Below are 20,880 nucleotides of genomic sequence, written 5' to 3' on the forward strand. Positions count from 1 at the left end.
TTAACAGTTATTTAGTGTTTACTCTGCATGCCAGGCACTGTGCTAAGCATATCACAGGCCTCCGGCCCATTTAAATACGTTCCAGTGAGCCTGGCGCACGTATATGTCTATTATCTGACCATAATTATAAAAGGCACCCCTTTTAACTCTCAGCAGTGTTGTGGTCTACAATTTATAATTATATGGTCACCCTACTTGACACTCATAGTTACCTCATAAGGTCTGTTGGTTAGTCAGCCATGCATTTGTTCATTGCCTCATTCATTCCAAAGTATAGAAAAAATATTCCATCCAGTCCAAATTTCTCAATATTTTTGAAGCAAAGGAATTAGATTTGCCTTAGAAGACATGTTATGTGTAATTATTTGTACTCCACAGACATATTAAAAGGTTTCAGCCTTCCCAGAAAGGGTTTTACACACTCTGCTGTCTATATATGGATATGATGGCAATTCCAGGGAGAGACTCAAAAAGTTACTTTTGACATTTAGGCAAAGAAATTAAAAAGTTCCTCTAGATTATCTAAACTACACAAAGAGGCAAGCATCTGCTGTTCAGAAGAACATAGGCAGCCCATTTCCAAAAATACATCACTGTGTTTGGAAGCCAGGGGCAAATACACCCAGCCAGTTGTAAAACAGCTGAAATTCCACTGATGTATTGTGGTGAGCAGATAGTTGGAAGGCTAAACACAGGGTAGAGCACATTGGTCAAAGAAGGTATGTGGTTTCTGAATGACCAAGCAGCAAATCTGGGGAACTGCTTAAGGGGCTGGGGCCAGGTGGGTGTTGGGGGTGGAGGTGTTAATTTACACTGACTGACTGAATCAGCCTTCCTGTGTCAGCATGTGGCCAGGATGCTCCATCTATGGGAAAGTGTCCATGGAAAAGCTCCAGCTCTTACGCCACTGCTTAGGGAACTTGCTGAGCTGAAGACATAAGAATTGGACAAGTTGAAGACCACCCAGCATTTCTGGACAGTCTGTTCCCCATGGATATTCCAAACCAAATACATTTTATTAGTTGCTGAGGGAGAATGGGCTATCACAAGCAAAATAAATAGCAAAGGAGGAATTTGGGCCTACAACACATGGAACCACTGCCTCAGCTTTCTATTTGAGCACTGTGGTAGAGTAAGAGTGGCTATTCTTTAAGCATAATTCTTCCTCACCAGAAATTTCTGAAACAGCTTTGTGGGTTTTCACAGAGGATGTTGAGGGGCAATTTCCCATTTCCCTTTGCTTTAACTAACACTTGATAAAAAAGTAAGATGGGCAATACTGGATGCTATTCATACTGGATGCTAAGACCATATTCTTGAATAAAATATATTATTAAATAAATCAGGAATAGAGCTACAATAGATGAAAGGTGAAGAGAACTTTACTTAAAAGAAAATACTTTCAAAAATTGTTTTGGAGTGTGCAAAATGTAAGTTAGGAGGGTGACCCATTGTAACCTACAGTGTGTACTCAGGTAAATGAGGTGAGGGCACAAGCATGTGAAGCACACAGCCTATTAGACTTTCAAATGAGTTAGTAGTCAGTACCTTACATAAAGAGCAAAGATAACAGATCAGACTCCTCAGGAAATTCAGATTTATTGGGTATATTCTGACATAGGTTTAAAGTGGTCAGAAAAGAAAAGTTTACATTTTAACCATGAAAATAATGTTTTGACCATTTTTTTAAAAACATTAGATGATTGATTTAACTTTCTATTCCCTAGATTATAACACTTCATAAATATAAAATTAAAATACATACATTCCAACCTTTAGAAGATATATATGAATAATGGCAAATATTCTATTTGTAACTACTCCCTCTGACTAGTTGACAAAATGACAGTGATTTTGAGGTTATTTATTTTCCAAAGGTAATGTTATAAAAAAATCAGTTTGAAGATGGGAAGAAGATCTACTTATCACAGCCAAAAAGTAAAAACAGAAAAATACGATAAAACTTTAGGAATAAAAAAATGCCCAAAGCATTTTAAAAAATGTTAAGTCTACTGAGGAGACTTTAAAAATCCTATTAGACTTCTAATTTTGCCAAATTTTTGATCATAGAGTTATTAAATTCTTCTGAAATATCTTCTCAGGTTTCAGGCAGGATAAACATCCTTACAGAATGTGGAGAATATATAAAATATTCCTTTAAGACCACAAAAGTAAACCTGAACAATAGGAAGACATAAGTGTTCTTGGACAGGTGTATAAAAAGCATAAATATCACAGAGATGCCAGTCTTCCCTTAGTTAATTTATAGTGTATGGAAAAACCCAAATGAACATTTTAGCCAACCCAATATTTAGTAACTCTATATATTTAACATGAGTCCCCCCACCCCCGCCAAATAGCATTAGTGGGTTTTCCTAAAGCTAGACAAATTGGCTTCAAAGTTTAAGATAAAACAAGAATTCCCTGAAAAAGAATAAGTGAGAACTAGCCCTGTTTTATATTAAGAATACTAGAATGACTCTACTATTAAAACAAAGTACACTGATGCACAAATATAAAATAGGCCAAAGAATCACAACAGAAAATAACAAAATAGCCCCCCTACATACAGAAATTGAGTATATGAGTAAGGGAGAATCTTAAGTGTGCGGGTGTTTGGGGGATTGGTTGCACCTTTTATCACACTCACTGTGGTAGAATGCTCTAAACCAGAGAGTTGGAAAAAGCAGCCATATTACTTAAACAAATAATTTGCAAAACAAAAACAAAAAGAGATTGAGAACCTACAGATTGAAGGAGACTTTTGAACCTACCAACCAAAAGCAATGTGTGTACTTTGGACTCCAATTCCAACAAACCTACTATACAAAGAAAAAAAATAGAGACAATCAGAAGAATTAGCTCTTTTCCTAAATATGTGATGATACTAGGAAATTAGTGTCAATTTTTCTTTTTATTTTTGAAATATATTTTATTGATTATGCTATTACACTTTTCCTATTTTTTCTCCCCTTTATTGCCCTCCATCTAGCACTCCCTTCCCACCACCACACTCCTCCCTTAGTTCATGTCCATGGGTCATACATATAAGTTCTCTGACTTCTCCATTTCCCATACTATTCTAAACCGCCTCCTGTCTGTTATGTATTTACCATTTATGCTTCATATTCCCTGTATTTTTTTCCTCATTCTCCTCCCTTCCCCACCTCATAGATAATCCTCCATGTGATCTCCATTTCTGTGATTCTGTTCCTGTTCTAGTTGTTTGCTTACGTTTTATCTTTTCAAGTTCAGTTGTTGATAGTTGTGAGTTTGTTGTCATTTTACTGTTCATATTTTTGGTCATCTTCTTTTTCTCAGATAAGTCCCTTTAACATTTCATATAATAAGGGCTGGGTGATGATGAACTCCTTTAACTTGACCTTATCTGGGAAGCACTTTCTCTGCCCTTCACTTCTAAATGATTGCTTTGCTGGATAGAGTAACCTTGGAGGTAGGTCCTTGCTTTTCAGGACTTGGAATACTTCTTTCTAGCCCCTTCTTGCCTGCAAGATTTCTTTTGAGAAATCAGCTGAGAGTCTAATGGAAACTCCTTTGTAGGTAACTGTTTCCTTTTCTCTTGCTGCTTTTAAGATTCTCTCCTTATCTTGAATCTTGGGTAATACAATGAAGATGTGCCTTGGTGTGCTCCCCCTTGGGTCCAACTTCTTTGGGACTCTCTGAGCTTCCTGGACTTCCTGAAAGTCTATTTCCTTTGTCAGATTGGGGGAGTTCTCCTTTATTGTTTGTTCAAATAAGTTTTCCATTTCTTGCTCTTCCTCTTATCCTTACGGTAGCCTTATGATCCGGATGTTGGAACATTTAAAGTTGTCCCAGAAATTCCTAAGCCTCTCCTCATTTTTTTGAATTCTTGTTTCTTCATTCTGTTCTGGTTGAATGTTTATTTCTTCCTTCTGTTCCAAATTGTTGATTTGAGTCCCAGTTTCCTTCCTGTCACTGTTGGTTCCCTGTACATTTTTCTTTATTTTACTTTGCATAGCCTTCACTCATTCTTCTGTTTTGCGACCATACTCAATCATTTTTGTGAGCATCTTGATTACCAGTATTTTGAATTGTGCAGCTGATAAGTTGGCTATTTCCTCATTGCTGTGTTCTATTTTTTGGAGCTTTGATCTGTTCTTTCAATAGGGCCATAGATCTTTGTCTTGGTACACCTGTTATGTAGTGAGGGGTGGAACTTTACATATTTGCCAGTGTGGGCAACCCACATCACTGCATTGTGGTGCTGGGTGTAGGGGAGGGGTCCAAGAGGGAACAATGCTGCTTGCTTAACTCCCTCTTTTTTTTTCAGTCACTTTTCCTACAACCCAAAAGCAAATTGGGGCCTTCTGGCACTGATTACCAGGTGGATGGGTTTGTGTACATTCTAGGACCCTGTGAGTTTCTCCAGTGAACTCTCCTGTGAGGCTGGGAGTTTCTCCCACTGGCACCTCAACCCCCACAGGTGTTTTCAGTCAGAGGCTTTGAGGTTTTATTTACCTACACTGGGACCCTGGGTTACACAGTCTGTCTTCCTCCCCAGTTGTTTCTTCTAGTTTGTCCACTTGCAAATGTGGGACTGCCTGGTCCACCAGCCACAGTCTTGTCACCCCTGTCCTCCAGGCACAGCCCTGTCAAGAGTCCTCTCTGCCCCAGATGCCCGTCTCCGCCCCTCCTATCAGTCTGGGTGAATGTTTCTTCTTTAACTCCTTGGTGGTGGGACTTCCATACAGTTTGACTTTCTGGCAGTTCTGGTTATGTTTGTTTTTAAATTTGTTGTTGTCTTTCTTTTGGCTGTGCGAGGAGGCAAAGTGCCTCCATCTTGGCCAGAAGTCCCTCAATTTTTAGATGTAATAATAGTATTGCAGTTATATGTATTTTTAATATATGATATAGAGAGTTCCAGTCTCCTGTTCCACATGTAAGGGGCTTGGAAATCACCACTCTGTCCTAACAAGAAGTAAAAGGAGAACAGACTGAAAATTCAACAATTCATTGACATCCTCATGAGAGGAAAAGACACAAGGCAAACCTTGGTCCCCAAGATCGGCAAGACAGACAAATGAATACAGAGAACAATGGCTTACTGGAGCAGAGATTCAGAAGTAGAAATCACCACATGAACCAGTTCCAGGGAAGAGAAACTTGGATTTCCTCTGACAGTTAAAGACTCCAAGGGGATTCAGATTGTGAGATTTACCTCCAGAAGCTAGAACAGATTTTCTCAGTAAATAACAGAGAAAAATCCACTCCTGCTTTAAGCAGAAAGAGGGGAGAAATAAAACTATTTTTAAATAGAGCACACTGTTCTTTTTAATATGGCCTGCCCTCAGGAGAAACTAGTTAACAGAAGCCTAACCTACTGGGGTATTATCAGTGCCTAACAGCCCATGGGGGAGGGAAATAACCAATTCCAGGTGGTGCTAGGCATCCTAGGGGCGGGACTAATAAACCCTTGTGAGGTTCACACTCCAGAGGCATAAACTCACTATAAGACTGAGACCTAGTCACAGGACTGTATAAAACTTTCCCTCCCCCCACCTCACCCCTACATTACAAAAAATTTATTTACAGCAGTTCTGTTTACCTGGTCAATCATGTTTAGCTATTCAGAAAAAAAAAAATTACAAGGCCTACCAAAAGGAAACTAAAAACACAATTTGAAGAGAGCAGCCCAAGAATCAAAACCACACACAGCAGAGATGTTGGAATTATCAGACTGGAAATTAAAAACAACTATGATTATTTTTTGGAAACTCTACATACTGTTCTCCATAGTGGCTGGGGAACACAATTTACATTCCTGACAATAGTGCAGAAGGGTTTCCTTTTCTCCACATCCTTTCCAACACTGATTATTTCTTGTCTTTTTGATAATAGCACTCTAACAGGTACCAGGTGATATCTCATTGCAGTTTTGATTTGCATTTCCTTAAAAATTAGTCATTTTGAACAGTTTTTCATGTGCCTGTTGGCCATCTGTATGTCTTCTTTTGGATTAATGTCTATTTAGATCCTCTGCCAATTTTTCAATTGGGTTATTTGTCTTTTTGTTGTTGACTTGTATGAGTTGAAAACAGTATGAAAATTCCTCAATAAATTAAGAATAGAACTATCACATGATCCAGTAATTCTATTTCTGGACACTTAACTGAAGAATATGAAAAAAACTAATTTGAAAAGATATATGTACCACTATGTTCAGTGAAATATTACTTATAGTAGTCAAGATATGAAAACAACTGAAGTGTCCATCAATGGATGAATGGCTAAAGAAGATGTGACACACACACACACATATATACACACACAATGGAATATTATTCATCCATAAAAAAGAAGAAAGTCTTTCCATTTGTGACAACATGGATGGAATTTAGGGTTTATGCTAAGTGAAATAAGGGCCATATATCTCAGACAGAGAAAGACAAATACCATATGATTTCACTTATATATATAATCAAAAAACAAAATAAATAAATGGACAAACAAAAACAAAAACCAACTCAGAGAGAACAGGCTGGTGATTATGAGGGTAAGGGGACTAGGAGTGAATAAAATGGGTAAAGATGATCAAATATACGATACTGATGGCAGTAGACTTATGGTGGGGATCACTATGTAGTGTATATAAATATCAAATAATAATGCTATGTAACTGAAACATATGTTAGCTACTTATTTTATCTTTCATAAAAAAGAAAAATGAGTAACTCCCTCATAAGACTGTTATGAAGTTATAATGACCTTTAGAATACCTCCTGGAACACAGAAAATAATCGATAAATGTTAGCTGTGACTATTTTTTAAAAAACACTATGATTAATATGAAAAGAGCTCTAATGGACAGAACAGACAGCATGCAAAAACAGATGAGTAATGTAAGGAGAACGATGAAAATCCTAAGAAAAAAACCCACTCCTCCCCCAAAACACTACAGACAGAAAACACAGTAGCAGAAATGAAGAATGCTTTTAATGGACTTATTAGTACCTGACTGAGGAAAGACTCTCAGACCTAGAGGATTTATCAGTGGAAATCCTGAAAACCAAAGAGCAAGAGAACAAACACGGAAAAAACAAAACAAAACAAAACAAAACAAAATATTCAAGGAATGTAGACAACTACACAGATGTAAATACATGTAATGGGCATAACAGAAGAAGAAAGAGAAAGGAACAGAAGAAATATTTAAAACAATAATAACTGAGAATTTTCCCAAATAAATCTCAGATACCAAATCACAGTTCCAGGAAGCTAATGGGACACCACCAAGCTAATGGGACACGCGCGTGCGCACACACACACCCACCCACACACACACACACACACAGTATCAATAGACACCAAAAAAGCATTGGATAAAAACCAGTTCCATTCAATATAAAAAGACTCTCAGTAAACTAGGACTACAGAGGAACTTCTTCAAGTTGATAAAAAAATAGCAACAGAAAACCTAAAGCTCACAGAACATTTAATAGTGAAAAACTTAAAGCTTCGATATTAGAATCAGATACAGGCAAAGATGTTCCCCTGAACCAGGCTTTTCTACACCATACTAAAAGTCTAGCTAATGCAATAAGAACAGAAAAGGAAATCAAAGATATACATATTGGGAAGAATGAAATAAAACTGTCTTTGTTCATAGATGACATGATCACCTATGTAGAAAATCCAAGTGAGGTGTCAAACACCTGGAACTAATAAGCCATTAGAGCAAAACTGCAGGATACAAAGTTGGAAAACAAAGTCAATCACTCTCCTATGTACCAACAAGGAAGAAGTGGAATTTGAAATTAAAAACATAAATGAGATACTTAGGTAGAAATCTACCCAAATATGTGCAAGATCTACATGAGGAAACTACAAAACTCTCGTGAATAAAACCAAAGAAAAACTAAATAAATAGAGAAATATTCATGGATTGGAAGATTCGATATTGTCAAGATGTCAGTTCTCCTCAATTTGACCTGCAGATTCAATGCTGTCTCAACCCAAATCCTAGAAAGCTATTCTGTGAGTATCAACAAACTGGTTCTAAAGTTTATGTGGAAAAGCAAAAGACCCAGATTAGTCAACACAATATTGAAGGAGAAGAACAAAGTTGGAGGACTGATGCTGTGTGACTACAAGATTTACTGTAAAGCTATGATACCCAAGACGTAGTAATGACAAATAGGTCAGTGGAACAGAGTGAGAAAGTCCAAAAATAAACCCAAATAAAAACAGTCAACTATTTTTAACAAAGGAGCAATGGTAATACAATGGAGTAAAGATTATCTTCTTAACCCATGGTATTGGGACAATTGGCTATCCTTATGCAAGAAAAAAAATGAATCTAGACATAGACCTTATACCCTTCTCAAAAATTATTTAAAAATGGATGCTAAATTTAAATTTAAAATACAAAACTATAAAAGCCCTAGAAGATACCACAGGAGAAAACCTAGATAATCCTGAATTTGGTGATTACTTTTTTGATAGTTTTTTTTTTAAATATATTTTATTGATTATGCTATTACAGTTGTCCCATTTTTGGTGATTACTTTTTTATGAAAGAAAGAATTGGTAAGATAGACCAATCAAAAAGGAAAACAGAGGATAGTACCTCATGCTTGAATCCTGCTGTGGTAGACTAAACTCTGTCCACTTGAGTGGGGGCCTAGAATGAGTCCCTTATATTCAGAAGATACTCAGATATTTTTGAATGAGTAAATTAACTGATAAACAAAAATGAACTTCCAGACAAGACGGAAGTGTAGGTAGACACACTGTGCCTTCTCACACAACCAAAAGGACAATGATGAATTTAAAAACAAAAAACAACCAGAACTGACAGAAAATTGAACTGTATGGAAGTCCAACAACCAAGGAGTTAAAGAACTATTCATCCAGACCAGTAGGAGGGGTGGAGATGGACAGCCAGCTGGAGAGGACTAGCGGCAAGGCAGTGGCTGGAGGACTGGGTGAGGTGGTGACTTGCAGAGTGGGCGGTCCCACATTCAAGTGCAGATAAATCAGGAGAAACAACTGGGGAGCAAGACAGACCATGCAACCTAGAGTTCCAGCACAGGGAAATAAAGCCTCAAACCTCTGACTGAAAACACCTGTGGGGGTTGAGACAGTGGGAGAAACTCCCAGCCTCACGGGGGAGTTCACTGGAGAAACCCACAGGGTCCTAGAACAAGCACAAACCCATCCACCTGGAAATCAGCACCAGAAAGGCCCAATTTGACTGTGGGAAGTGGGGGAAGTAACTGAAAACCAGCAGAGAGTGGAGCAAGCGGCACTGTTCCCTCTCAGACCCCTCCCCCACATACAGCATCACACTGCATACAGCAGCTATATGGGTTGCCCCAGCCTGGTGAACACCTAAGTCTCCACCGCTTACTACGTAATAGGTGTGCTGAGACAAAAAAAAAAAAAAAAAATGGCCCAAATGAAAGAACAGTTCAAAGCTCCAGAAAAAATACAACTAAGCAATGAAGAGATAGCCAACCTATCTCTTCAGATACACAGTTCAAAACACTGGTCAACAGGATGCCCCAGGAACTCACTGGGTACTTCAACAGCATAAAAAAGACCCAAGCAGCAATGAAGGTTGCATTATGTGAAATAAAGAGAAATCTACAGGGAACCAACAGTGACAGGACAGATATGAGGACTCAGATCAACAGTTTAGAGCAAAAGGAAGAAATAAACATTCAACCAGAACAGAATGAAGAAACAAGAATTCAAAAAAATGAGGAGAGGATTTGCAACCTCCAAGTGAACTTTAAGTGTTCCAACATCCAAATCATAGGGGTACCAGCAGGAGAAGAACAGCAGCAAGAAATTGAAAACTTATTTGAACAAATAATGAAGGAAAACTTCCCCTATCTGGTGAAAGAAATAGACTTCCAGGAAGTCCAGGAAGCTCAGAGAGTCCCAAAGAAGTTGGACCCAAGGAAGAATACACCAAGACACATCATAATTATATTACCCAAGATGAAAGATAAGGAGAAAATCTTAAAAGCAGCAAGAGAAAAGGAGACAGTTACCTACAAAGGAGTTTCCATTAGACTCTCAGCTGATTTCTCAAAAGAAACCTTGCAGGCAGGAAGGGACTAGAAAGAAGTATTCCGAGTCCTGAAAAGCAAGGACCTACCTCCAAGATTACTCTATCCAGCAAAGCAATCATTTAGAAGTGAAGGGCAGAGAAAGTGCTTCCCAGACAAGGTCAAGTTAAAGGAGTTCATCATCACCCAGCCCTTATTACATGAAATGTTAAAGGGACTTATCTAAGAAAAAGAAGATGACCAAAAATATGAACAGTAAAATGACAACAAACTCACAGCTATTAACAACTGAATGTAAAAAAAACACCCCCCAAAATAAACTAAGCAAACAACTAGAACAGGAACAGAATCACAGAAATGGAGATCACATGGAGGGTTATCAGTAGGGGGGTGTGGGTGGAGACAGGGGGAAAAGGTACAGGGAATAAGAAGCATAAATGGTAGGTAGAAAATAGACAGGGAGAGGTTAAGAATAGTATAGGATATGTAGAAGCCGAAGAACTTATATGTACCACCCATGGACATGAACTGAAGGGGGAGAATGCAGGTGGGAAGGAGTGTACAGGGTGGAGAGGCATAAAGGGGGGAAAATGGGACAACTGTAATTAGCATACTCAATAAAATATATTTAAAAAATTAAAAAAGGAAAAACAGAGAGAAGGCACAAATGAAAGTATAAATACAAGAGGATACATTATAACTGATACCACACAAATACAAGTGATCATAAAGAAATTATAATGAAAAATTATACACCAAACAAACTGGACAACCAAGAAGAAATGAGTAAGTTCATAGAGACACACAACCTACCAAGACTGAATAGTAAAGAAAAAGAAAATCTGAACAGACCACTTACTAGCAAGGAGGTTGAAACACTAATCAAAAACTCCCAACAAGAAAAGTCCAGCCAGATTATTTCACTGGTGAATTCTCCCTCTTTTTTAAAAGAGAATTTGTAATATCAACTTTCCTCAGTCTTCCAAAAACAGAGGACACTTCCAAACTCATTTTACAAAAGGGCATCGCAACCAGAATACAAAAACTAGATAGGACCCTACAGGAAAGATAATTACAGGTCAATGTCTCTGATAAATATTGAAGCAAAAATTCCCAACAAAATATTAGCAAACCAAATATAACAAGGGATTAAAAGAATCACACACCATGACTATAATATTGTGATTTACAATAATAATAAAGATATGTTTGGTCTTCAATGCTGTTCCTAGCACAATGCTTCTAAAACCCTTGGAATTTTCTACGTGATGAGAGTGGTCAAGGCGTCTCCTGTTAAGTTAATCAAGTGACTTTTGGATTTCACCTAGAAGTGTTGTCTGGTTGTCAGGCGAACCAACTATGTAACTAGAGGGTCTGAACTTTCAGTCCTATCCCCCCTGATTTCCAGGAGGGAGGAAGGGCTAGAGGTTGAATCAATTATCAATGGCCAAGAATTTAATCAATTATGCGTATTAATGAAGTGTCAGTAAAAATCCAAAAGGACGAGGTTCAGAGAGCTTCTGGGTTGGTGAACACTTGGAGATGTGGGGAGAATACCACACCTAGAGAGGTGCCTGAAAGCTCTGTACTGTTTCCCCATGTATCTCTTCCATGTGATTGTTCCTGGGGTATATCCTTTTATAATAAACAGGTAAACTCTGAAGTAATATATTTCTCTATGTTGTATGAGCCATTGTAGCAAATTAACCAAACAGAAAGTGGGGTTGTAGAAATCTCTGATTTACAGTTAGTCAGAAGCATAAGTAACCACCTAGACTTGTGACTGGAATCCTGAGTTGTAGGGGGTCACTGGAACCTCCAATTTATATCCGGTTGGTCAGAAGTGCAGATAACAATCTGAGCTTACAATTGGAATATGAAGTGGAGGGCAGTCTTGCAGGACTGAGCCATTTACCTGTGGAATCTAATGCTATCTCCATGTAGATGGTGTCATACTGAATTGACTTCTTGGACACCCTGTGGGTGTCTGAAAATTGCTTGATGTGAGGAAGCCTACATGTACACACACACAAACTGGGTCCAGGAACCTAATTTAATAACCAATTGGGATTTATTCCTAACATACAAGGATGGTTCAACACCTGCAAATCAATCAATATGATACACACTAACAAAATCAAGGATAAGCCCTGACCAGGTGGCTCAGTTGGTTGAAGTCTCATCCTATACACCAAGAGGTTGTAGGTTCAATTCCCAGTCAGGGCACATACCTAGGCTGCAGGTTTGATACCTGGTCGGGGAGCATACAAGAAGCAACCAATTGATATTTCTCTCTCACATCAATGTTTCTCTCCCCACCCTCTTTCCTCTCTCTAAAATCAACAAAAACATATTCTCGATGAGGATTTTAAAAAAAGGATAAAAAAAATCACATCATTTCAACAGAAGCAGCAAAAAAGCATTGAACAAAATTCAACATCCATTCATGATAAAAATTCTCAACAAAGTGGGTCTAGAGGAAATATACTTCAACATAATAAAGGCTACATATGAAAGCTGACATCAAAGTCAATGATGAAAACTGAAAGCTTTTCTTCAAAGTTCAGGAATGAAGCACAGATGCCCATTCTCACTACTTTTATTCATCATATTACTGGAAGTCCTAGCTGAAGCAATTAGGTAAGAGAACTAAAAGTCATTCAGTTGTGAAAGGGAGAAGTAAAACTGTAGATGACAGGATTATTATATATATAAACACTAAAGACTCTGCCAAAAGTCTGTTACAACTAATAAATTTAGTAAGTTGCAGGTAGAAAAATCAATACACAAAAAATAGTTGTGCTTTTACACATTAACAATAAACTATCTGAAAAATAAATGAACAAAAATCCCATTTGCAATTTCATCAAAAAGAATAATATACCTAGGAACAGGCTTAAACAAGGAGGTAAATGATCTTTCCACTGAAATCTATGACACTGATGAAAAAAAACTGATAAACAGATAGATGGAAAGACAGGCTACGCTCCTGTATTGGAAAAATTAATGTTGTAAAATGTCCATACTACCCAAAACAATCTACAGATTCAATGCAATTCCTATCAAATTCTAACTTAACTTTTCACAGAAACAGAAAAAAATAAATGTAAAATTTGTATGGAGCCATAAAAGACCCCAAAAGCCAAGGCAATCTTGAGAAAAAAGAACAACGCTAGAGGCAGATACTTCCTGATTTCAAATTATATTATAAACCTGTAGTAATCAAACCTGATGGGACTGGCATAAAAACACACACATAGATCAATGGAACAGAACAGAGAGCCAAGAAATAAACTTACACATAAATGGTTAATTAAATCACAAAAGAAAGCCTAGGTTATCTTATGGGAAAAAGACAGTTGCTTCAATAAATGGTACTGACAAAACTGAACAGCCCATGCAAAATGAAAATGGACCCATACTTTATACCATACACAAAATTCAACTCAAAATGGATTAAAGAACTATCTGATATTGTGTTAATATTCAAATATATCAAGAACTCATGTAAGTCAACTGAAAAAAGACCAATTTGTTTTTTAAAATGGGCAGAGTAACTGAATAGATATTTCTCCAAAGAAAACATTCAAATAAATGCCCAATAGGTACATGAAAGGTGCTGAACATAACTTATCACCAGGAAAATGCAATCACCTCACACCTATTAGATGACCATTTGATAAGTGTCCTGAAAAAGACAAGAAATAACAAATGCTGGGGAAAATGTAGAAAGGCAAATCCTTGTGCACAGTTGGTGCAGCTACTATGGAAAAAAGCATGGAAGTTCCTCAAAAATTAAAAACAGAACTACCATATGATCCAAAAATCCCGCTTCTGGGTAAATATATCCAAAGGAAGTGAAAATAAGATATCAAAAATATATCTGCAACTCCACATTTATTGCATTTTTCACAATAGTCAAGATATGGAAACAACCTAAGTTTGGATGAATGAATGGCTAAGAAGATGTGAGACTGACACACACACACACACACACACACACACACACACAAAATGGACTATCATTCAGACACACGAGAGAAGAAATCCGCTCACTTGTGACAATATGGATAGACCTTGAGGGCAATATGCTAAGTGAAACAAGGCAGACACAGAAACAAAAATACTGTATGATTATTACTTTATGTGGACGCTAAAAAAGCTGAATTCATAAAAACAGAGATTAGAATGATGGTTACCAAGAACAAGGGGGTGGGAAAAAATGGAGAGATGTTGGTCAAAGAGTATACAAACTTCCATAGTAAGATGAATAAGTTCAAGGGATCTAATGTACAGCATGGTGATAATAGTTAATGATACTGTATTAGCTAATCTATGGTAGTAGTCATTTTGCAATATAAAAATGTATCAAAATAACTCATTGTAAATCTTAAACTTATACAATGTTATATGCCAATTACATCTCAATAAAGCTGGAAAAAAGATGTAATAAATTAAAATTCTGACATTTTCTTTTGTTTCTACATGAAAACATAGTGAGAAGGATAGTTTGTTAAGTGTTTTTTGGAATAATATTTAGAAATTTTTGAAGAATTTAAAAATTTTATCCAGATTATTTTAGGTATATACAAGGTATGTCCAGAAGGTATCCAGCCATGTAATATGAAAAATAGAGACATTTATTGAAGGAGATACAAGATATAAGAAACATTGTACATAGGAAAATGACACCTCAGTCCCCTTCAAAGTAGGCACCTTGGAACCTCACACAATTCTCCTAATCATCATCAGCTGCCCCATTGTATTTTCCTGGATCTCATAAATGGTCTGAAATCTCTCCCCTTTCAAAGGCGATTTTGGCTTTGGGAAAAGCTAGAAGTTGCAGGGAGCCAAATCTGGGCTATAGTGGGCTGAGTCACCTGGGTGATTTGATGTTTCACCAAAAAAAGCTACATGAGACATGATGCATGAGCAGGTGTGTTGTTCTGATGAAGCTGCCAATCACCAGTTGCCCATAGCTGCGGACCTCTGAGTCATCTGAATAGTTTCTGCAGAGGGATAGTCAAGCTTAATGCAAAATTTAATGCAGATTCTTTGCTCTACTTGCTCAGTCATTTTGAATGTGACTGCCACACAGTATACATGCTCATTCAATATTGTCTACTGCCTCCCCACTGACTGGGACAGTGAAGTCATCACTGACCACACATGCACATTCCAGTCCACTATCCTTGGCTGCCAGGTTACATGGGTGTTGTGCAAACCATTCTCGTTATATTAACAATGGCTGGACTTTTTCCCTATTGGCCACATATATATATATATATATATATATATATATATATATATATATATATGTTTATACATAAATTTTTACATATGGATATATAAAGCATTAAAAATTTTTAAAAGAATTTAATATTCAGATAAAATTTATATTTTCTTATAGTTAAGAAATCAGTGGCTTTACAAAAGAGAATTAAAAGATTTACTTTCTCATCTCACAGATGTTTCATTGGGAAAAGATGAAACCATTATATATCAGATTTCTCTGGCTCATGAGTAGGAAATATCTACTCTGAAGGAACTGGGCTAAACTCTAAATGAAAAGCAGTATGAGGAAAGTAATTTTCCCCTTGGCTTTATAGATGTTAATAATTTGCTTTATTGTGTCTTATTCAATAGAATGTTTTCAGTTACTATTATAGTGCTAGTTAATTGTAGCAACAACCTGAGACCAATCATTCAGTCTAAACAAAAAGGATTTAAATATTTCAAATGCAGATGTGATGAATTAGTATTTCAACAGAACTGCACTTCTGCCTAAAAATGTAATTTTTAGATATGGCTGGACTAATTGTGTTGCTTATATTCATCTGGATCAACACCAACTAAGGAAAGTTCTTTTAGGTGAACTTGGAGATATACACATGTGATACAAAAATACTTAAGTGTTGAATAACTATTTTGAATGGCACTTTTTTTCTTAGAACAGCTGGGCAGATGTTTGCATTGTAGCTCAGAAGCAACAATGGAAATGCTGCTGTACTTAGCACAGACTAAAGCAGGGACAGTGGTCACTGTATCCTTCATGACTACATACTCCCAGTAAAAACACTGCCAGTTTCACATAAAATTGTGTTTGACAAAACAATATAAAATATTAGTTTTATTAAGTTTTATCCTTGAGAATACTTTTTATTAAAAAATTCTGTGTGGTAAAATGAACAGTGTGCATAAAACATTTCTGTTACACAACAAAAAAGAAATGATGTTGTCTGAAGGGAAAGCGCCTGTGCAACTGTTTGAGCTGCAACAATTGGCCGCTTTTTAAAATGGAAACCTAAAAGAATGACTGGCAGGCAAACAATGGTATTCAGACTTGAGTATTTGACTCATATTTGCTCAAAAATTAATGAAGTGACCCTAGTACTTCAAGTACAACAATAGGCAGTATTTGAAACCAATGATAAATTTGAGTTTTTAAGTAGAAAGTAGAATCTTGGAAAATTTGTTTTCACCAACATGAGCTTAACAGCTTCACAATACTTAAATACAACACTGCTGATGAAGTTGGCGGTGAAACGAATTAATTAATATTAGTTTTGTTACTATAAAATAAAGTACTATGTCAATGTTTGGAAGATCTGCATAACAACCAATCAGTGTTTTCCAAACAAACCATGAACAGGGCTACAAAGTCCTGCTTGGACAAAAGACCCATTAAAAGTGCAACATACCCCAGTAAGTTTTAATGTATCAGTATGAAAAGCTCAGTGATGTAATTTCATATTCTACATCACAACTAACTATAAAATACCACAGTTTTCAAAATTTGATGAGGTATGCAAAAAGAATATCCACAATCACCTGAGATGGCTATTAAAAATACTCCTGCCTTTTCCAACTACATATCTGTGTGGGGCTAGATTTTCTTCATATACTTCAACCAAGACAACTATCGCACCAGACTGAATACAGAAACATATATGAGAACCAGCTATCTTCTTTTAAGTCAGACAATAAAACAGATTTACAAAAAATGTAAAAAACCTGCCACTCTTGCTAAACAATCTTTTTAACATGTAATCAATTTATTGTTATTTTTAAAAGTAGTAAAATATGTTTATTTCTTTGTTGGGAGTTTTTGATTACTGCTTCAATTCATTAGTTATCAGCCTATTCAGGTTTTCTGATTCTTCCTGATTCAGTTTTAGAAGATTGTACATTTCTATGAATTTATCTACTTCACTCAGGTTGTCCAATTCCTTGGCATATAACTGTTCATAGTATTTTCTTACAATCCCTTGTATTTCTGTGATATCTAGTGCCCATCAGTAGATAAGTGGATTAAAAAAAGCTGTGACATATTTACACAATAGAATACTACACAGCAGTAAAAAAGAAGAAACTCTTAGCTTTTGTGACAGCATGTATGCACCTAAAGAATATTATTCTAAGTGAAATAAGCCAGGGAGTGAAAGACAAATACCACATGATCTCACTTATATATGGAATCTAAAAATAAACTAATGAAAAAAATAGAAACAGAAGCACAGTTACATGGAACAGACTGACAGCTGTGGAGAGGAGGAAGCAGGGAACTGGATGAAAGAAGGCAAACGAATTAGCTAAAGAACACATATCCATGACTCATGAGCATGGACAATGATGAGGGGATTGATGAGGGGACTGCCTAAGGGAGAGGAGAGGGGATCGATGGAAGTGGGCAAAGGGAGAAAAAGTGGGGACAACTCTAGTAGCATAAACAATAAAATACAATAAAAATTAAGTAAAATATTTTCAAAACTTATATTTTAATTTCAAATATGATAAATATTGACAGATATCACCCACATGTTTAAAAAGCTCATTGGGATCCTCAATAATTTTTAAGAGCATAAAGTGTGTAATGAGATGAAACATCTGAAAACTGCATTTCCAACATACTGAAATTTTCTAAGAAAAGGAAAAACAAAGTTGGGTGATAGGATAAGTGGGTATCACTTACAGCAAAAAGGCCTCATTCACAGCATCAAAGAACTCAGGCCAGAGCTTTTCCTGAGGTTCAGTTCCATGGTAGGTGAGCAGGGCTTCTATCAGTGGTTCAAAATCCGGCAGAGTAACAAGCGGGACACAAACTCGTGATAGGGACCTTACTCGTTCAGGAGTAATTCTATAGAATAAATAAAATAAGAAATAATTTTCCAATATTAGAGCTACATGTAAATAAAGGCATAAAATCTTCATGCTGAAAAGGTTGATGACAGGTCACTTGCTCTGCCCCTTACATAATGAGGACTATCTTAGTACCATCTATGAACACTCTTCTTTTACTCAATTCTCTAGAAAGAAACCCTTTGATGGCAGTTCCCATTTTAACATCTTTCATTTTCAGGACTTTGGCATAACTCACTATGGGCACCTCCAACTTGTATTGTACAGACTGTTGAGTCAGCTCTGACTCCTGGCAACCCTATGACTGAGTAATGTCCACAGTGTCTTGTCCTCATGTACGCTTAATATGATTTCCTTAAACAGCTGGCGATTACTGCCCGTCAACTTGTATTTAAGGGTAAGGCATTCAAAAGCTAGTGGGAGTTCTGTGTGCATGGGTGGGGCAGGTTGACTGTGATCTTTACCACAAGGCAGCGATTTTTAGACTTGGTTTTTGGTTTCAGAACATTGTTAAACTCTTAAAAATTACTAAGACCACCAAAAAGCTTTGTTTCTGAGGTTATAACAATTGATACTTACCATGTTTGAAGTTAAACAGAGACACCAAAAAATATTTAAAAGGCAAAAGATTTATACAATCTTAAGTGAAACCAGAGTATATTAAAAATATTTAATTCATTAAAAATAATAAACCCGTCCTGGCTGGTGTGGCTCAGTGGGTTGAGTGCGGGCTGCGAACCAAAACATCGTGGGTTCGATTCCCAGTCAGGGCACATGCCTGGGTTGTGGGCCAGGTCCCCAATGGGGGCCACATGAGAAGCAACCACACATTGATGTTTCTCTCTCTTTCTCCGTCCCTTCCTGTCTCTAAAAATACATAAATAAAATGTTAAAAAAAATAATAAACCCATTAGACACTAAGATGAAATTTTTTGTTAAACAATAATTATATTTCACAAAACAAAAAAGCATTTAGTGAGAAAAGTGAGGTTCTTTTACCTGTTTGTCTCTTTACTATATGGCCTGTATTTACTTCTGCATTCACTCTGTTGTAATATAGTTTTATTTGAAGTATATAAAAGGAGTCTAGCCCCATACCAATATGTAGTTCATGTTTATTTTTTAAAATATATTTTATTGATTATGCTATTACAGTTGTCCTAATTTTACCCCCTTGGCATCCCTCTGCCCACCACCCCTTCCTATCCAGCAATCCCCCCACTGAGTTCATGTCCACAAACAGGTTGTGTGTATAAATTCTTTGGCTTCCCCATTTCCTATACTATCCTTAACTTCCCCCTGTCTAGTTTGTACCTACCATTTATACTTCTTAATCTCTGTACCTTTTCCCCCATTCTCCCCCTTCCCCCTCCCAATTGGTAATTGTCCAAATGATATTGGTATCTATGATTCTGTTCCTGTTCTGCTTGTTTGCTTAGCTTCTTGTTTTTAGATTCAGTTTTTGATAGTTGTGAATTTGTTGCCATTTTAATGTTCATAGTTTTGGTCTTTTTCTTAAATAAGTCCCTTTAACATTTCATGTATAATGGCTTGATGATGATAACTCCTTTAGCTTTACCTTGTCTGGGAAGCACTTTACCTGTCCTTCAATTCTAAATGAGCTGAATAACCTTGGTTGTAGTTCTTTGCTTTTCATCACTTTGAATACCTCTTGCCAGTCTCTTCTTGCCTGTAAAGTTTCTTCTGAAAAATCAGCCAACAGTCTTATGGGAAATCTTTTATAGGTAACTACCTGCTTTTCTCTAGCTGCTTTTAAGATTTTCTCTTTAATTTTAACCTTTGGCATTTTAATTATGATGTGGCTTGGAGTGGGCCTCTTTGGGTCCAACTCGTAGAGGACTCTCTGTGCTTCCTGGACTTCTATGTCTTTTTCCTTTGCCAAACTAGGGAAGTTTTCTTTCATTATTTTTCAAGTAAGCTTTCCATTTCTTGTTCTTCTCCCCCTTCAGGCATCCCTATGATTTGGATGTTAGTATGTTTGGAGATGTCCCAGAGGCTTCTTATACTATTGTAGTTTTTTAAAATTCTTGTTTTTTCTTGCTCTTGCAGTTGAATGCTTATTTCTTCCTTATGTTTGAAATCATTGATTTGAATCCCAACTGTCTCCCCTTTACTGTTGTTTCCTATAGATTTTTCTTTATTTAACTTAGCATAATTTTCCTTTCTTCCTTTATGTTGTTGCTATACTCAAAGAGTTCTTTTAGCATCCTGATCACCAGTGTTTTGAACTCTTCATCTTATATATTGGTTATCTCCATTCTGTTAGTTCTTTTTCCGGGGTTTTGTTCTGTTCTTTCATTAGGGCCACATTTTTTTTGTCTCCTCAATTTAGCAGACCTCCTGTGTTTGTTTCTGTTTATTACTCAGAGCTGCTTTGACTTCATCTTAGTAGCATAGCCTTCTGTAGAAAAGGCACCTACGAGTTGTGTGGGAAGGAGCCTCTGCCAGGGTGGGGCAACCTGCTTTACTGATTTGTGGCTGTGTGGCAGGGGGGCTTGGAGAGGGAATAGTGCCACTGCCTGGCTTCTGGACTTTTGCCAAGCACTGGCCCTGTCTCCAGTTACTTCACCCACTCTCCGTATGTGACTGGTGCCCTTCCAGATGTTGCCCTGGTGTTGAATCCCAGAGTGGATGGGTTTGTGTAAGTTCTAAGATCATGAGG

The 20,880-nt window shown here is 36.9% G+C and overlaps 1 protein-coding gene across 3 annotated transcripts in view; it reads right to left on the reverse strand.

The window, feature by feature from the left end:
• Positions 1 to 20,880, reverse strand: part of FANCC (FA complementation group C) — a 314,032-nt gene that overhangs the window by 63,084 nt on the left and 230,068 nt on the right. For all 3 annotated transcript variants that reach the window (XR_004902149.1, XR_004902148.1, XM_036021475.1), the window contains exon 7: positions 18,031 to 18,195. Coding sequence is in view for 1 of the 3 variants with exons in the window: in XM_036021475.1 (XP_035877368.1) it covers positions 18,031 to 18,195 (165 nt within the window). In the remaining 2 variants the exon portion in view is untranslated. The remainder of the gene's footprint in view (positions 1 to 18,030; positions 18,196 to 20,880) is intronic.

This window comes from Phyllostomus discolor, chromosome 3, assembly GCF_004126475.2.
Source record: "Phyllostomus discolor isolate MPI-MPIP mPhyDis1 chromosome 3, mPhyDis1.pri.v3, whole genome shotgun sequence".
Classification (NCBI taxonomy): domain Eukaryota; kingdom Metazoa; phylum Chordata; class Mammalia; order Chiroptera; family Phyllostomidae; genus Phyllostomus; species Phyllostomus discolor.